This window comes from Anabrus simplex, chromosome 1 (assembly GCF_040414725.1).
Source record: "Anabrus simplex isolate iqAnaSimp1 chromosome 1, ASM4041472v1, whole genome shotgun sequence".
NCBI classification, from domain to species: domain Eukaryota; kingdom Metazoa; phylum Arthropoda; class Insecta; order Orthoptera; family Tettigoniidae; genus Anabrus; species Anabrus simplex.
The window spans coordinates 1,583,846,716-1,583,863,127 of NC_090265.1; the positions used below are offsets into that span (position 1 = coordinate 1,583,846,716).

Below are 16,412 nucleotides of genomic sequence, written 5' to 3' on the forward strand. Positions count from 1 at the left end.
TGCATGCATTACGTAACTTATATATATATATTTAATCCCATGGAGTACACTATTAATTCCATGAAATGAATATAAATGAATATGAAGACCACTCACAAGTTCTCTCTCTAATTAAAAAAATACATGCAATTTACATGTCTAACCTAATTTACGTGATCTGCGTAATGAATAACCGCGCATTTATAAAAAAAAATTCATTTTAGTACTTATCATCATGTCGTAACAATCCAAGGTTCGGGTCCCGGGTAAGACCCTCATTTTCCTTTTTAAGCTTCCATGGTGTTGACGTTGGTCACGGGATCATGTCCGTTGCTACTCCCGCTGAGCACGTTCATAATCCAATGGTTATCTTCTACACTTATAACAGTTTTTATGAGATTAACACTTGTTGCGTCACTTTAACACAAAAAATACAATTATTACACTTTAATGAAATTAACACTTGTTGCATCACTTAAAAAATTACAATTATACCGTTCTTGCGATCACATAACTTCAACCTTTTTTTAAATACTATTGTTTGTAGACAATTACAATATTCTCGAAGATATAAACTGTATATTTACAGTCTGAAACACTAAATAGATCAGAACACCATCAAACTGTGGTTCTGCTTTGGATCCTTCGCGTGAAGTGGATACTGTTGTCATCACCGCTATTCCTTTTATAAACTTTTCCCCACTCTTGCAAGAGACAGTGGCTAATCCCCACTACTTTTTTTACATTAATAGTTCCACGTGTCGTATGACATCGGTAATACACTCAAGCGTGTGACTCAGATTCTTAAGTAGTCTGGTTATGTGCGGAACCTGAATTGTTCGGCCATTTATTTAAAATTAATTATCAAAATAATGCCCCTACAATGTCCTCCATGAGGGTGCTGCGTACAAAGGACGCTTAGCGTGTTATATAATGCAACGATTGCGTATTCTTCCACACGTTAATATATTATAAAGAATTGGAATTTTGGCAGATGTCTATAATGAAATCATATAACATCCCGAGGTTTTTCATATTAAATATTATGCATGTCTCGAAATCTCATCATACAAATGCAACTCGCGAGCTGGCAACATCGTGTTCGGCCATTTTTTCAACGGGTGAAGGTATCATTATCGATTTTTCTGGCTTGACATTTTCTTCTCTCTCTCTCTCTCTCTCTCTCTCTCTCTCTCTCTCTCTCGATCTGTGTATTCTTTAAGTTAAGACGGAGTGGTGTTTAGCAGGCTACAAAGGTTGTGTAAGCAGGTGCAACCTAATGCAACTTTTTGTAACAAGTACGAGGGAGCTTTACGAAGGTTTTTCACTGCCAAATAATTAATAAATAAATATGTACATGACCAATAAGGTCACAGTATTCAACATTAGAAATCATCCTAGGTAGAGCCCTCATCTTCACAGACATGCAGGTTGCCTAATAGGCCGTCTACTAGAAAAAGACCTGCGCCAGGTCTCTCCGGAGGCCATACGCCATTATTATTATGTGAGCGAAGGTAAATGCTGCTAGGGTGTGTATTTTATTCCTTGTCAATAGTGTTTTCTTACAGTTATGTTATAATATAATACCTTATATTGAACTCGTATGTTCGACAGACTGGAACACTTTTAAGTTACAACCCCGTGAATGGTCTTGCCCTCGCATTTCAAACGCGGGAAAAGAGAGGAGATTAGAAGAACTTTTTCAGATAAAAAGGCAGAGCCTTGATGTTGGACCAACTGAAATTCCTGATTTTAAAATCACATGCCCATTATTAAAAAAACTTAGCATTAGGAAAATCAAAATCACTCAAAGTTGCCAATGAACGACTATCTACGTTATATTTCTGCATTTATAGCACCAATGATGAAGTCCACGTCCGTAGCGTAATGGTAAGCGCTAATAGCCACCGTCCTCGGGTTCCCGGTTTGATTCCCGATACTGCCAGAAATGCAAGATTGACTTTAGGGCTGTTGTATGGTTAAACGGTAGGGTATATGCAGCTTATTTCCACTAGGGCTGTGTCTGAAAAGAGTTGCACCACCTCGGGATGAGGACACGAATTTACGTATGATTACGCATTTGTAAAATAAGGTATTTCTGTGAGCTATAGGTATTGTGTAATGTAGGCCTATTTCTGGAATGATATTTCTATAAACTACATTTTGACATCAATTATGTGCTGCCGTGACTGAATACTGTAACAATTCGCACGTTGCTCTGTACTGAAACATGATATATTAGACAGATTATATTATTAATAATAAAATACAGTATTATTATTATTATTATTATTATTATTATTATTATTATTATTATTATTATTATTATTATTATACTGCCTATCATTAAGACTACGGTTGTATGTTGAATGCTGGGTATTCAGCCCGAAGGCTGCTTTGATCCTCCACAGCTCCACCAACAGCTGTCATAGATAGCCCAGGTGTCAATGAAGAGGCATACTAGGGAAATGAATGAGGTAGTTTCTCGTTGTTTTTCTCACCGAGCCAAAAGTTCCTATTACTGATCAGTCTGTCAAGCCCACTGAAATGCCTGCACCAACCAACCCTACGAGCGATATTTTCGTACCATTCATACGAGGGACCGGCTGCATAAGGAATGGTATTACTAGCACCCCTCATACCACTGTCACTTTCATATTGTCAAAGCCAAGGATGAGAAAGACAGGTCAATGAAAGTAACAAATTTATTCTGGCCCATACCAGAAGGCATAGGCATCTCGCAAACTACAACAGAGTGTCTACAGTGTGCTTTAAAAGGATGGCCTATTGCAGCTTACTTTGCAAATATAACATTGCTATAATAATGTGTTTACAACTGTTAACTTTTTTTTAAAAAAAAAAGTTTCGTAAAGAGTTATTTAGTATTAACTGAAATATTTAAGCCGAGTTACTTCTTACGATTTACGGCTAAGATACACCGTCTTTTTAAATCAATTTCGCTAGATCGTGAAAGAAAGCTCTGTATTACAGTATCTATTAATGCAGCCAAAAGTAAGACTACAGTTTTGCCGGAACGTTATGGTATTAAAAAAATAATAACCTAAGGACAGCACTACAAAATGATTGAATAAAGGCAGGTAAACATCGCACGTACTCCAGCTCATCAGGTCATTTTTTTATGAACATTCCTGTAAGTAGTTCTCGTAGTATCCACCCGCAGCAGCACAATGCTATACGCACGGAGCCTATGGAATCCTCCTACTCACTAAATACTCAAAACATGATCTTGTCATTACGAACATGTTCTTTCGGCAAACGGATAGCTGTAAAACATGGCAACACCCCAGGTCAAAACACTGGCACATTATTGACTACATAATTTTCCGAGCTAGAGATCAGAGTGATAACAAAAGTTATGACCGGTGCTGATTACTGCTGGATCTACCACCGGTTAGTTCACTGTATAATGGCTCTGACAGTTCCTCCCAAATATATATCCCGATGATACTGAGCAGTATGGGCCATTTTTAAAATAAGCTATTATCGCAGCTGGCAAGGAATCGGTTGGTATTGTTAAAAGGAAACATCAGGACTGGATTGACGACAGTGGCACAGGAATCAGAGACTGAACTGACGAAAAGCCTATTAGCACTTGGCAAAATTATCCAAATTCACTTCTCAAGAAAGAGAAATATCAATAAGCCAAAACGGAAAACCAGAGATGTAGGATCCTTAGAAATGAATGGTGGGTATCCAAATCATTGGAAATGGAGAATTTAATCGTATCCAACAACACCAGTGCCTTCTTGAGCGCCACTACAACTACTTATAGTCCCTGTACCAAAGGTCTTAACTGTACAAAATCCAAGGATGGTACTAAGGTCCTGACTCGATAGCTTCGCGTAGGAAAGAACATTTTCAAGACCTAAACCGGAATTCGCATGTTAAAGTAAAATGTATTTGATTGTATCCCACAAAAACCAACTCAAGTTCATTTAGGTGAAGTTCCCGCTCTCCAAGAAATCACGAAGGCCATTCAACAGCTGAAGAATAATAAGGTATCTGGACTGGATGAGATCCCAGCCGAGCTCTTCAAAGCAGGAGGCCTTATACTACTAGAACCTACACACTATAAGTTCATTCCATACTAAGAAAACAGTATTGTTCTTATGACAGTGTTGCCATATCGAACGGAGCCAAGAAGCGTGGGTCCGTTCCCACCTGTTTGTTCCTCTGCCTCCTGTCTGCCTTCGTAGTCCGGCTGCTCTGAGTCCTGTTAGCCAGACAACCTGGAAGTGTTGGGACACCAGGCTCACGTAGGCGCGGAGACGGCATGGGTCCCTAAGGCGGATAATGACCGTTCAGCCAGGGATCACCTCGTGGACGACCTGGGTAATCGTCTCCTCTCCGAAGTGCACCGCAATTGCTATAAGGAAATCGATTATGACAATCGTCTCCTTGTGGGTGTGCTTCCCCCACCGGTTGTACACCATTAGCGCCGGGAGTCAACGGTCGGGGGGGGAGGTGCTCCGAGACCAGCCTCGCTTGGAGATCCTCCGTCGCCGCCCTGAAGTCGTAGTCGTCCGGTCTCGCTGGGATGGATAGCTGCTCCATCCTTGTCTTCCTGAAATTAAACCTGAAAAAGAGCTAGCACTGAGAAGTGCTTCCTGACAATGCTCGTACTGCGTACTTAAAAGTACAGACATTCGGTCAGACTGATTCACATTCGCAGTCACTATGACATTCGTTGTGAACATGGAACGGGAATCCGAAGACAGGGTTAAAGCAAAACCTGAGAGAGAGAGAGAGAGAGAGAGAGAGAGAGAGAGCAATATGGATTACTAGATTAAGAAAGGATGAAGAGCGAAATGTGAGAATACTTCTTACCAGTAACAACTGCGAATGGTCAACATGGAGGGTATGTGCCATGTAAATGGTGTACTTCCTTATTAACGTTTGCATCTACCATCTCACATAATACAAAATACAAAGAAGTGCGTCAAAATATGTCCCTTTACGGTTGTTTCAAGAAAAGGTCCCTCGATCTATTTTTAAAACTAGTTAATGTTGGCGCAGATTATGGACGAATTGCCGATGTTCTTACTACAACAATTTATTTATTAAAAGATCGCCTTTCTGATGACGATCCCCTGCATAGTGGAAAAACTAACAGCACAGGAATATCCAAGACTTGCCCTGCTAGCGAAGAAAAAATACTGCATATTCAAAGCTCCAGTACGGCACGTGTAAGAAATTTCAATTTAGCTGGTAACTTTGTTAGTGCCAAAGGAGCTCGCTTAACCAAGATATAGTAAATGACGACGCTCACTTGATTCATTCTAAACAGACAACACAATAATGAGTAATGTTTGTGACGATGTGAAAGACAGTACAAGTTAATATCCCGTGTCTACTAACGTGAAAAGTTGATTTCACAGTGTTTATAATAAGTTGGTAATTACATTACTTCAATGCATATTTCGTTAAAATGTTTGCATGGTGTCCAACATTCTAGCCAGCCACTCTCCTTTCCTCGCTCCTGTTACGTTTGTTCGTCGTAACGTCGTTGATATTGTCCGTAAGCGCATCAGCCGCCTTACCACAAACTACATGCTGCTAGCCAACTCGCTCAAAGTCGATGGAGATACCGACCGTATGAGGTTCGAATGAGCGTGAGCGAACGAACTGGGTCGTTTGTACACCTCTAATACATACATGTTGATTACTAAAATTTGGTACACGAGAACAATCCCTGCTGAAGTACGGGTCGCTTCCATTATCACCAGAACTCAGTGTGGCAATTATCGAGGAATATCCTTGCTCTCTGTCATAAGGGAAAAAACCTTGTTAGAGTACTGTCCAATCGTCTACAGCGTTTGGCTGAAATATATCTGCCAGAAACACAGTATGGATTTAGGCCCAGTCGAGGCACAATGGATATGATCTTCAGCGCAAAACAAATGTAAGAAAAATCTAGAGAAAAAAATCAACCGTTGTATACGGCTTTTAAAGATCTTGTTAAGGCTTTTGACTCTGTTAATTGAGAAGCTCTTTGGAAAGTTGAAGCTCTGATTGGATGTCCAGACAAATTCATTCAGATACCGAGACACTTGCATGATGGCATGTTTGCTACTATCCTTTCCAGTAATATTCCTGGGGATCCTTCCCGCATCACAACTGGAGTCAAGCAGGACTGTGTAATTTCCCCCAACATTATTCTCAGTATTTGTAGGAACTATACAACACCTTGTAAATGATAAACTGCCATCGGGTGTAGAACTTGTGTACAAAACTGCCCGAAATCTGTTTTAATATTAGCAGACTGCGAACTAAGTCCAAAGTGTCTTCAGTGTCAGTTGTACAGCTTCAAAATGCAGATGACAATGTTATCTTAGCTAACTCAGAGAAGGATCTGCAAACTATTCTAAATGCTTTTAATCAAGTATTGATCTAGAAATTAATATTGATAAGACACGGTTCCTTTACCAGCCTGCGCCAAATTCTAAAAAGAATACTCCAAATATAACGATCAATGATCAGACTTTGAAGAATATACATAATTTTACTTATCTCGGTAGCAATCTTTCAACATGTGCAAACACTGATTCAGAAATTCTGTATTGTTTAATATGCGCTAGTACCGATTTCGGCGGTCTTCTAAAAAGAGTATTTGATAATCATGATGTAAGTGTTAGAACAAAACTCTAAGTCTACAATGCTGTTATAATTACAACACATCTACGGCTGCGAGACTTGGACTACCAACAGAAGAAACCTAAAATGCCTGGAAAGGTACCATCAACGATGCTTGCGGAGGATACGGTACTGAAAATTAAATGGAAAGATAATCGGACGAACGTCAGTATCCTCGAGGAATCCAAGACTAGAAGCATGGAGGCAAAGATAATTAAGAATCAGCTACGCTGGTCTAGATATATCGTTCGCCTGCCATAAACTCGCCACCCAAAACAAACCACTAAGGAATGGCCTGAGCAACCATGAAGGGCAGCTGAAAGTTTTAAGGATATTTAAAATGTAATCTAAAGAAATGCCAAATTGACACCGTCAACCGATAAACTATTGCCAATGAAAGTAAAATGGCGCCAAGTCGTATATGATGGAGTAAACAATTTTGAACAGGATAGAAGATCAGAATCTGAAAGAGGGAATTGCAGGAAAGAGCAAGAACGAAGAATGCTGCTCTCCTACGATCCTCTGCTGCTACAACTAGAGTGTGCTATCACTATAATAATAGTCTGTGGGTTTCAAATTGGACTAATTAACCACTTGAGAAGGCAATTTATTTTCCAAAAGACATATTTATATTCGTTTGACGAACAAATGCCTATCATAATCGAATGCACAGAATGAACTCTCAGTAGATTGTCCTAAATCATTTATGTACTGAAAAACGTTATTACAGTTAATCGAAGAGATGTTATCGTAGTGGTCCGAAGTATTTCCTTAAACAAGAAATGTGGTTTTCTATGAAAGCTCTTCTTGAAAATCTTAATGCTGATGAAGAAGGGGGAAATAGCTCCGGAGAGAAAGTTATTGAAAATGCACATGTATTAAACGTCAGTCTGACCAGACGTGTCCGACTCCTTCAGTTCCAAGGGTAGTCCGGCTATATGGCTAAATGGTTAGCGTGCTGGCCTTTGGTCATAGGGGTGCCGGGTTCGATTCCAAGCAGGGCCGGGGATTTTAACCATAATTGATTAATTTCGTTGGCAAGGGCGCTGGGTGTATGTGTCGTCTTCATCATCACTTCGCCCTCAACACGACACGCAGGTCACCTACGGGAGTCAATTCAAAAACCTACACCTGTCGAGCCGAACTTGTCCTCGGACACTCCCGGCAGCCATACACGATTTCCATTTCAGACCAGAGGGTCGAGTTCGATTCGCGGTCGGGTCGGGGATTTTAATCGCGTCTGATTCATTCTTCGGCTCGGCGACCGGGCGTTTGTGTTTGTCCTTTGTCAACCACCACGGAAACACGCAATAGTGATTACATCCTTCCATATAGGATTGAAGTCAAGAAGGGGATCCGGCAGCAAAACAGGGCCAAATCCACACCACAGATTTGGGAAAAGAGGAAGAGGAATAAGAAGTAGTCTACCAGAAGCGTGAAACTACAAATATTTTGAGCTAGGACTACGTCCAACGATTCCGAAATAAGACACCTATATGGCGCCCGCACACAGGGCTTGGCCAGGAATCAAACTACTCAATTTCGGCTCGTTAGTTCTGCCCTGATATGCTTTCAAGTCAGTTTGATGAACGTCACTGTCACGGTGTTTTATATATTTATTTTATCGCAAATCACGAGTGTACAGCTAAATGGAAATGGTACTATATACAGCGTTCAAGAAACTCATAGGCCTACTTTGTACAAGACTCGAATCACAACCTCCTTCGTGAGAAATTAAATTTAATAGGCCATTTTCTCGTAAAATAAGTTAATGTGTTCGGTGTATTTTTATCAAAACTAGACATTAATCGTGTCTACAATATTCTTCTTCCCACTGTGTGTATTGATGTCCTACTGTTTCTTCAAACTGTAAGTCTCTCATATTAAAAACACAATTCGGTGGTCCACGGTCCGCCGAACCAGATTAAGCGGTACGCGATTTCATTCTTAAAACTTACTCTAGGTCTGTTATTCAATGGTTCTGGCTATGTTAAGTACAGGCCGGAAGCAGCGGGGTAGGCCAGGGGAAGTTGAGGTGCTGTGGGTCACTAAATGTGATGTTGCCACTCGGATATTGTCGGCTAGGCTTGGTCGGCAGATAAAAAGCGGGTAACAGGGGAAGGTTGTACGGTAAGACATTGCAACATTAGTTCCTCGAACAACGAAGCCAGCTGCCAGATGTTCAGTTCGCCGTTACAAACGTAGTAGTGTGTTTATTTGTTTCAGGGTTTCATAGGAGTCTATTCATTTATGCATTATTTATTATTTATTTATTCAGTGCGTTTGTTAGCTAATTACTTAGTCCTCTGATCGGCATTCAACCAACACAAGTTCACCAGAATCCTTCATGAGGAAAAGAAAGGAAAGCCTTTGTCGAATGGTGAAGAACATAGTGGCAGGTCCGTCAGATCGAACCTTGCAGAAACCACGAGATTCACAGGTTGTAAGTCACCACGTTCATTCGTACTAAAGGTGATAAAAATTACGGCAAAGTAATCACTTCCAGAAAGAAGAGAACTATCGATCAGAGGAAGCGACGTCTTGGTATTTATGATACATTCACAGCTGGGTGGGGGTGGGCACTAAGGCGTATCATACACACACGGTTGCTGAAAGAAATGAACTGCCAGATGAATAAATATGAAGGTAAGCCATATCGTATTATTTGTAGTGCATCGTTTATGTTTAGTGATTTTTCCATTTCTTAAGACACAGTAGTAAGTAGTAGAAATTCCTGCGTTCACTGTACTGAACGGCTGTCAAGTAAGTAGCATGCGTGGCCGTCATGCCTTTCATGTTAAACCTACCGCTGTAAGAGCCTTCCTCTTCGTTACCAGCCTGTACTCCACATAGCCTGAATCCTAGCAAATGGCAGAGTAAACCGAATCTCTCCCTGGCGTCTATAGCCGAGATTTAATTTTGTCGGGTGAATATCAAATGTGAGGCCTTTTGCATGCCGACATCGTACGACATGGAGTGTCGAATGGAGATTTCTTCTGCCCTTCAAACATCGGAGTATCTCTGAAGAGTTTGAAATCTTGGGAAACTTCTGTCAATATTTTTGAACTTTCAAGATTTTTAGGGAAAATAAATTGTACAGAGGATATATGAACAATGTTTCACATACTAAGCGCATCGGAAATCTGAAAATCCTCGGACAGTAGATGGGTGGATTCCGCAACTTATTTCTATTCTTGAGGAGTTCGGTTTATTAAAGTACTGACAAGTGCAGAAGGCTATATCTCACCTTAAAACTAAAAGTTCAACGAACCACCGTATTTCAAGAAACTCTATTCATGAATGCCTAACGCATACCCAAATTTGATATTGTATACATTTTGTCAAAATGTACAGTATGTGGTCATATGGAATATTTAAGTATTTGCTTCGAGTTGTAATAAAAAAAACCTACGCTATCTGAAAATTTACGAATACAAGTTTGCCAAGCGAACTATAAATTCTATTCTATAGTCAATAGCTATGATGTAAAGATCGAGTTACTTTCTAGTAGCGAATCATCTCAACAAAACACAACCAGGCTCCAACACGAAACAGATTAGTTTTTTTCATTGAAATTTACTTACATATAATTATTCCAATACAAATTTATCAGTTGATAGGTATATTCAACAAAAGTGATGGAAAAATTATATGTCTGGTCATAATGGAAAGTTGGGTGAAAATTTTCGATATCTCAGAGCAAGCGGGCTACGCGTGAACAGTTTAAGAATCACGCTGGCTGAAATATACAGAATAAAAAGTCCTGAAACAAGGGGAGCCAAAGCAATAATGTTCATTAAGCGCACATTGTACGTTCTCAAAGAAAAGAGCTTCTAGTTTTGCAGTACAACTACGGTCGAAAATAAAAAGCATTCCCAATCGTTAAAAGTGACAGGATGAGTCTATCGTAGTCCTTCCGTTGCACAAGCGAGTATGATAAATGAAGAAGGTTACGTCTGCAATATAATGGATAAAAATGCCACTATTTCAAGCCAAATTACATTTTATCACACCTTTAGGAGAGTCGTTTCCTGTAGCATCCTCAATCATAGTTACAGAGCGGGAGAAATTTCATCACTTCACAACTTCAAATCCCGAACGTCACATCCGAACTAAACAAGATTATAGGCCTATGTGTAACTCTACAGAGTATAGTACTGATGGCTGGATCACATAGAAATCACCTTTCACCGTCCGTCCAGCAGCTGTAATATCCAGCGAGAAATGCTGAAATTCTAAGGCACAGAAAATATTGGACCTACAAATTTCTGCAATTACGTTGAGTATGTCAATTAGAAGAAGCTTATATAGATGGTATAGGGATGAATTATAGTTTAATTTCAACAGACCTGAAGCGTAATTAGCTATAACATTATTGCAAACGAAACCTAAACTTCAACGTGGCCGTAAATAATTAATGTTTCAAAATACTAATAATATAAACAGGGTAGATTGGACAGTTCGGCAGCCTCCGCCTTCCGCTGGGTGACGTCACAGCGCGGGCGATTTGAAATGCGGACTGCTGGCAAAGAGTGCACTCTTAATCTCACTGGCTACGAGTTCAGGCTTAACCTTACAGGCCCCCGGGTTCGAGCCTAGGCTTAACATTTTAAGCGCGTTAACAACAGACAAGTTCGATGCCCAAGAGTCCAAGCTTAACCTTACAGCAACGTCATCATCGACAAAAGTGCAAGTTTAATCTACCAGGCACGGATTCGACTCCAGGCTTAACCTCACAAGGGCTTTAAGGTTACAGACTCAAGTTTGAGATTCGATCCCAGGCTAAACCTAATTAGACAAGATGGCGATAATACATTGTTGTTGTGAGACATGGTACAGGGCAACTTGAGGGCTTTGGAGCTGAACTCGGAATCTTGAACAAGATGGCGGCAACACATTGTACTAAAGGGTCTATGGAGATGGTGTAAGGATTAATATATATGGTTTATTCATAAGGGCGTAACGTTGGAAGGGCATTTCAGGGACTCGGACCTTTACTCATACGAGCGTAACGTTGGAAGGCAACCTCAGCTTCTTGGAGTTGAACTTGGAGGTATAAACAAGATGGCGGCTAGACATCGTACTCATGGAACTAGGGAGATAGTATAAGGCTTAAAAAACGTATGCATTGCTTATACAAGAATGATGATGGAAGGCGACCTTAATGTCTTGGAGCTGAGCGACCATGTAAAGGGATAAAGCGCAAAAGGGTTCTAAAGGGCTAAAGGGTACTAAAGGGGTATAGAGCATTAAAGGGCAAAAGGACTAAAGGGCTGAAAGCTTAAACGGCTAAAGGACTAAATTGCAAAAGGGCTAAAAGGCTATAGGGCAGGGAGGTTAAAAGACAATAATTGAAGTAAAATGAACACTAAAGTGCTAAAATACTAAAGGTCTGAACGGCTTAGGCCTTTTGTCTTTTAGTCCTTTAGTTATTGTGTCCTTTAGCCCTGTAGTTCCCTTTATCCCCTCTACCCTTTGGTTCCCCTTTAGCCGATTAGACCTTTAACCCTTTTGCCGTTTAGCCGTTCAGGCCTTCAGACCTTTTGCAATTTAGCTCTTTAGCCGTTTGAGCTTTCATCCCTTTAGTCCTTTTGTCTTTCAGTGCCCTTTAGCGCTATATCTCTTTAGTGTCCTTTTACCGCTATGCGGTCGCTCAGCTCCAAGGCCCTAAGGTCGCCTTCCAACGTTATTCTTGTATAAGCAATTGCATAAGTATGAAGCCTTACAACATTTTCCTAGTCCCATGTGGAGCGTAAGGAAATAAAGAACTTGGCAGTGAACTTGCATGTAGGGTTACCAACAGTCCGGCTTTTGCCGGACATGTCCTGCTTTTCAATCATTTTGGTTATGTCCGGCCGGCATTTCTAATTTATCGACATTGTCCGGCATTTTTCGTTACACGATTGCTCACTTAGGTTTTAGGCTGAAGACAGCATGTTATTGTATCGTACATCAACTCCATGTGCTCAGGGCGCTGCTTCCGAGGGTGGAAATAAGTAATACTAATATTAGATATATTGAACTCTAAGTCCAGGCATCGATCAACCAATCAACGCGCTTCATTTCCACGTTTATGTTGAGAGAAACCAGAAGTGTCGAGAGCTACAGTTTACATGTGCTTGCCATATGATTTGCAGCTATCGTGTTTGGTTATCTGGTTGTCGCCGTAAATTATAGTGCGAGTATGCAGAGAGTGGAGTGAAATATTAATCTCATAACGTCCTATTACATACCGGTATGTCATCTTTGCAACCTGAAAGGAGTGAATCTAAAAAAAAAAGACAGTGTAAATTTTCGCATAAACTAAAACATAAGTATCCTTGCTTTACTCACAGACGCAGTGAAAGTGAAGCGAAATGTGCAGTGTGTGATAGTTATGTTAATGTCGGATATAAAGGTGTTGGTGACTTGGAAAGACACGTTAACAGTGAAAAACACAAAAAGACTGTCAGAACTAGGTCAATATCATGTTCAATGTTATCGTTTGTCACTCCCAAATATTCACCAGATGACAAAAAAGTTCAAGCCGCAGAAGCTACAATGTCATTTCATACAGTTTTCCATCACCAGTTGTACAAATCAATGGACTGCACAGCTAAATTGAATAAGAGTATGTTCTTAGGTTCTGAAGTAGCACAGAAACTGACCTGTACAAGAACTAAAACAGAAGCCATAATAAATAATGTTATTGTTCCTCACTCGACAGATATTATTGAAACTCTTAACAATAAAGTTCCATTTTTTGGCCTAGGAACAGATGCAAGCAATCATGGTGCACTAAAGTTGTTTCCAATTGTCATCCAATTCTTTGATTACAAAAATAATGGCATTCAGATAGAAGTTCTTGATTTACAAGTATGTCCAAATGAAAGTTCTGAATGTATTTCCTCCTATATTTCAGATACACTCAAAAAGCATAAAATTACTTCTAGATGAATTGCATTTTCTGGAGACAATGCCAATGTTGATTTTGGGGGCCTTGCACGCAGGGAAGGGAAGAATGTATTCTCTGCTCTCAAAAAAGACTTGAATGAAAACATAGGTGTTGGATGTCCTGCTCACATTCTACATAACTGTTTGCAACATGGAGCTGATGCTCTTCCTGTTGATATTGAGTCTGTGGTGATGAAAATTTTTCAACTTCTTTCATATATATGCAGTGCGCACTCAGGAACTGAAAGACTTTTGTGAATCTGTTGATTTAAATTATCTGCAGCTTTTAAATCATTCTAAGACTAGGTGGTTAACATTGTATCCAGCAGTTGAAAGAATCCTGCAATTGTTCCCAGCTCTGAAATCCTACTTTCTTTCTCAGAGTACGAAGTCAGTGCCTTCATCAATTAGAAACTTCCTTGAAAATGACTTTTCAGAGCTCTATCTTTTGCTTCTTTCCTCAACCATGCACATTTTTCATTATAAAATTTTGTCACTTGAGAAAGAACATAATTCAGTTGTAGAAGTGCTTGAACTATTAGAATCTGTCCAATCAGGCAGACTTGAAGGTCAATTCATCCCCCTTAAAGTCAGACAGATGTTAAAAACATTTTCAGAAGATGGTTTGGATAAAGAATGCGAAGTGTTTATGGAGAATGTATCTTGTTTCTATGAAACCTGCACTGAGTACTTGGATAAATGGATGCATCCTATAGAGGAATTCACGTGTTTCAAATGGTTGAAACTTCAAAACATTAAAGACCTCAGCTTTGACGATATTGTACCATGTATTCAGTACTTACAGTCAAAAGGTGTAGAAATAGATGATTCAAAATTATTCGACCAGTTCTGCAACGTAAGGGCTTATTCTAAAACTTCAACTTTGGATAAAGATACAACACTAGACCAACAATGGTGTGTTTTTTTTTTAATAAGTGTCAGAACATTGAGGTATTTTCTGAACTTTTGAACATTTGCCAGTTTTTCTTTGCCATACCAGGCAGCAATGCCTCCACTGAACGTGTGTTTTCATTCATAAATGCTCAATGGACAAAGAAAAGGAACCGTTTGTTGGTAGAATCATTGAAAGGAATGTTACTTGTGAAGTTCAATTTCAAAGATGTGTCGTGTGAAGAATTTTATAAATATGTACTTCAAGAAAATAACTCGCGTCTTCTTTCAAAAGTAGGTTCTGTTGAAAAATACCGCTTCAAGGAAATGAACTGCAGCAAGGACTGATCATTAAGTAAGGTATTTCCTTTTGTAAAAAGTTATGTGTAATTTTGTTACCGATTGAAATTGTCAGGCATTTTTCTTAAATGTCCTGCTTTTTGCTAAAGCAATGTCCTGCATTTGCAAATTTTCAGTTGGTAACCCTACTTGCATGTTACGTGGACGTAGCAGACTGCAACGGTGATAAAAATCAGTGAACTGAGTGTATCTTTACTAACTTGGTAACTTGTGACTATGTTGTGCCCTTTTTACTCTGCGTTATTGGTCGCACTTTGGTTATCGTTCGACTGAACATTATTCTTTGCAGGTATTGCCATATTATTTCTCCCTTTGCTTGGATTTTTGCCTATTTTCGACGTCTCGCCACATTATATATGTTTTTCTAACCTTAATTCTCAACTTATTTATATGTATCACTTCAATGTTGTGGCACGATACGGTCTATTCCAATATTGTTGGTGTGACTGACATCTCCGTTTATACATGCCTAGTGTTTTGGATCTCTTGTCGGGGATTTCATCGATATTTTATGCTTGGACCGTCTTAAGGTCACCAAGTCTGCTTGGTAAATGCCTATGTGGCATTTATCATCAGGCTGTTTTCTTGAGACATTGTGGTGGTTATGTACGTCATGATTTTGTACATAACTAGTCTGGTAATTTGGACCAACCTACGAGGTATTATCCCAGTATTTATTATACTGAGTGATTTTGCACTTTGGTGCATTCCTACATGGCACTAAGAATCTGTAAGGTGACCGATTTTGTATGTTTGTCGTGCGGTTGAGTGGAATGGATCGTATTTTGGTACACAATGAGGAGAAAGATTTATTTTACTGACTCGCCCTTACATGCCATTTGTGTCTTGCCATTGTGCGACCTAGCAGTAACCTTATACTTTTACTTTTGGGCTCTTTGGGAGATAGCCATTTTATTTTCCTGCGCGAAACTTTACCTTTTTTTCCTTTCATTTGACATTCGTCCACATGCAACGCATTTTTTTAATTTTCTTCTTTGCCTGAATACTTTTCCAACACATTGCCTCTGTGCGTACTAGACTCTGATATCTTATAATGTATCGCCTTGTATTATCGCGATCTTACCTGCGTTTTTCTCCGTGTTATCTCTGCTGTTTGGTAATGTCGGGTTTTGAGTAACCGAGTAATCAAACGGGGGTGGGGGGAGGGTGACAGAACATGCGGACTATTCTCGATGGATATCTTCGCCGCCATCTTAACTACTTCAATCATCAACTGGATGCACCATTTACTCCATCATTGGCCTTTTCAAAGCCAAATTCCAGAGAACCCAAGTGACATCCCTAAGACAGCAATAATCACTCCGTTTGGCTTATTCGATTTCTCTTCGTGACTTTCGCACTGCGCAGACTTCCCAGTGATTCATCAATGAAGCGCGAGCTAGTCTGGACATTACCTCTACTAAGGTCGGCGACATACTCGTGCTCGCCACGACCCCTGAAGAACACGGGCACCATCTGCGATCCCTTTTCCAACGACTGAGTACAGCAACCCCGTAAACGCTAGCAAGATAATTTTAACCTCCTCACACAGTCAACTTTCTGGCATATGAAGTTTCAGCGACGGGCTTGCGACC

At 39.9% G+C, this 16,412-nt stretch overlaps 1 protein-coding gene across 1 annotated transcript in view; it reads right to left on the bottom strand.

Moving 5' to 3' along the window:
- Positions 1 to 273: 273 nt before the first annotated feature.
- Positions 274 to 16,412, bottom strand: part of LOC136862803 (blood vessel epicardial substance-A) — a 70,690-nt gene continuing 54,551 nt past the window's right edge. Inside the window, exon 3 of the mRNA XM_068229283.1 lies at positions 274 to 396. Coding sequence (XP_068085384.1) covers positions 394 to 396 — 3 coding nt within the window. The 3' untranslated portion in view covers positions 274 to 393. The remainder of the gene's footprint in view (positions 397 to 16,412) is intronic.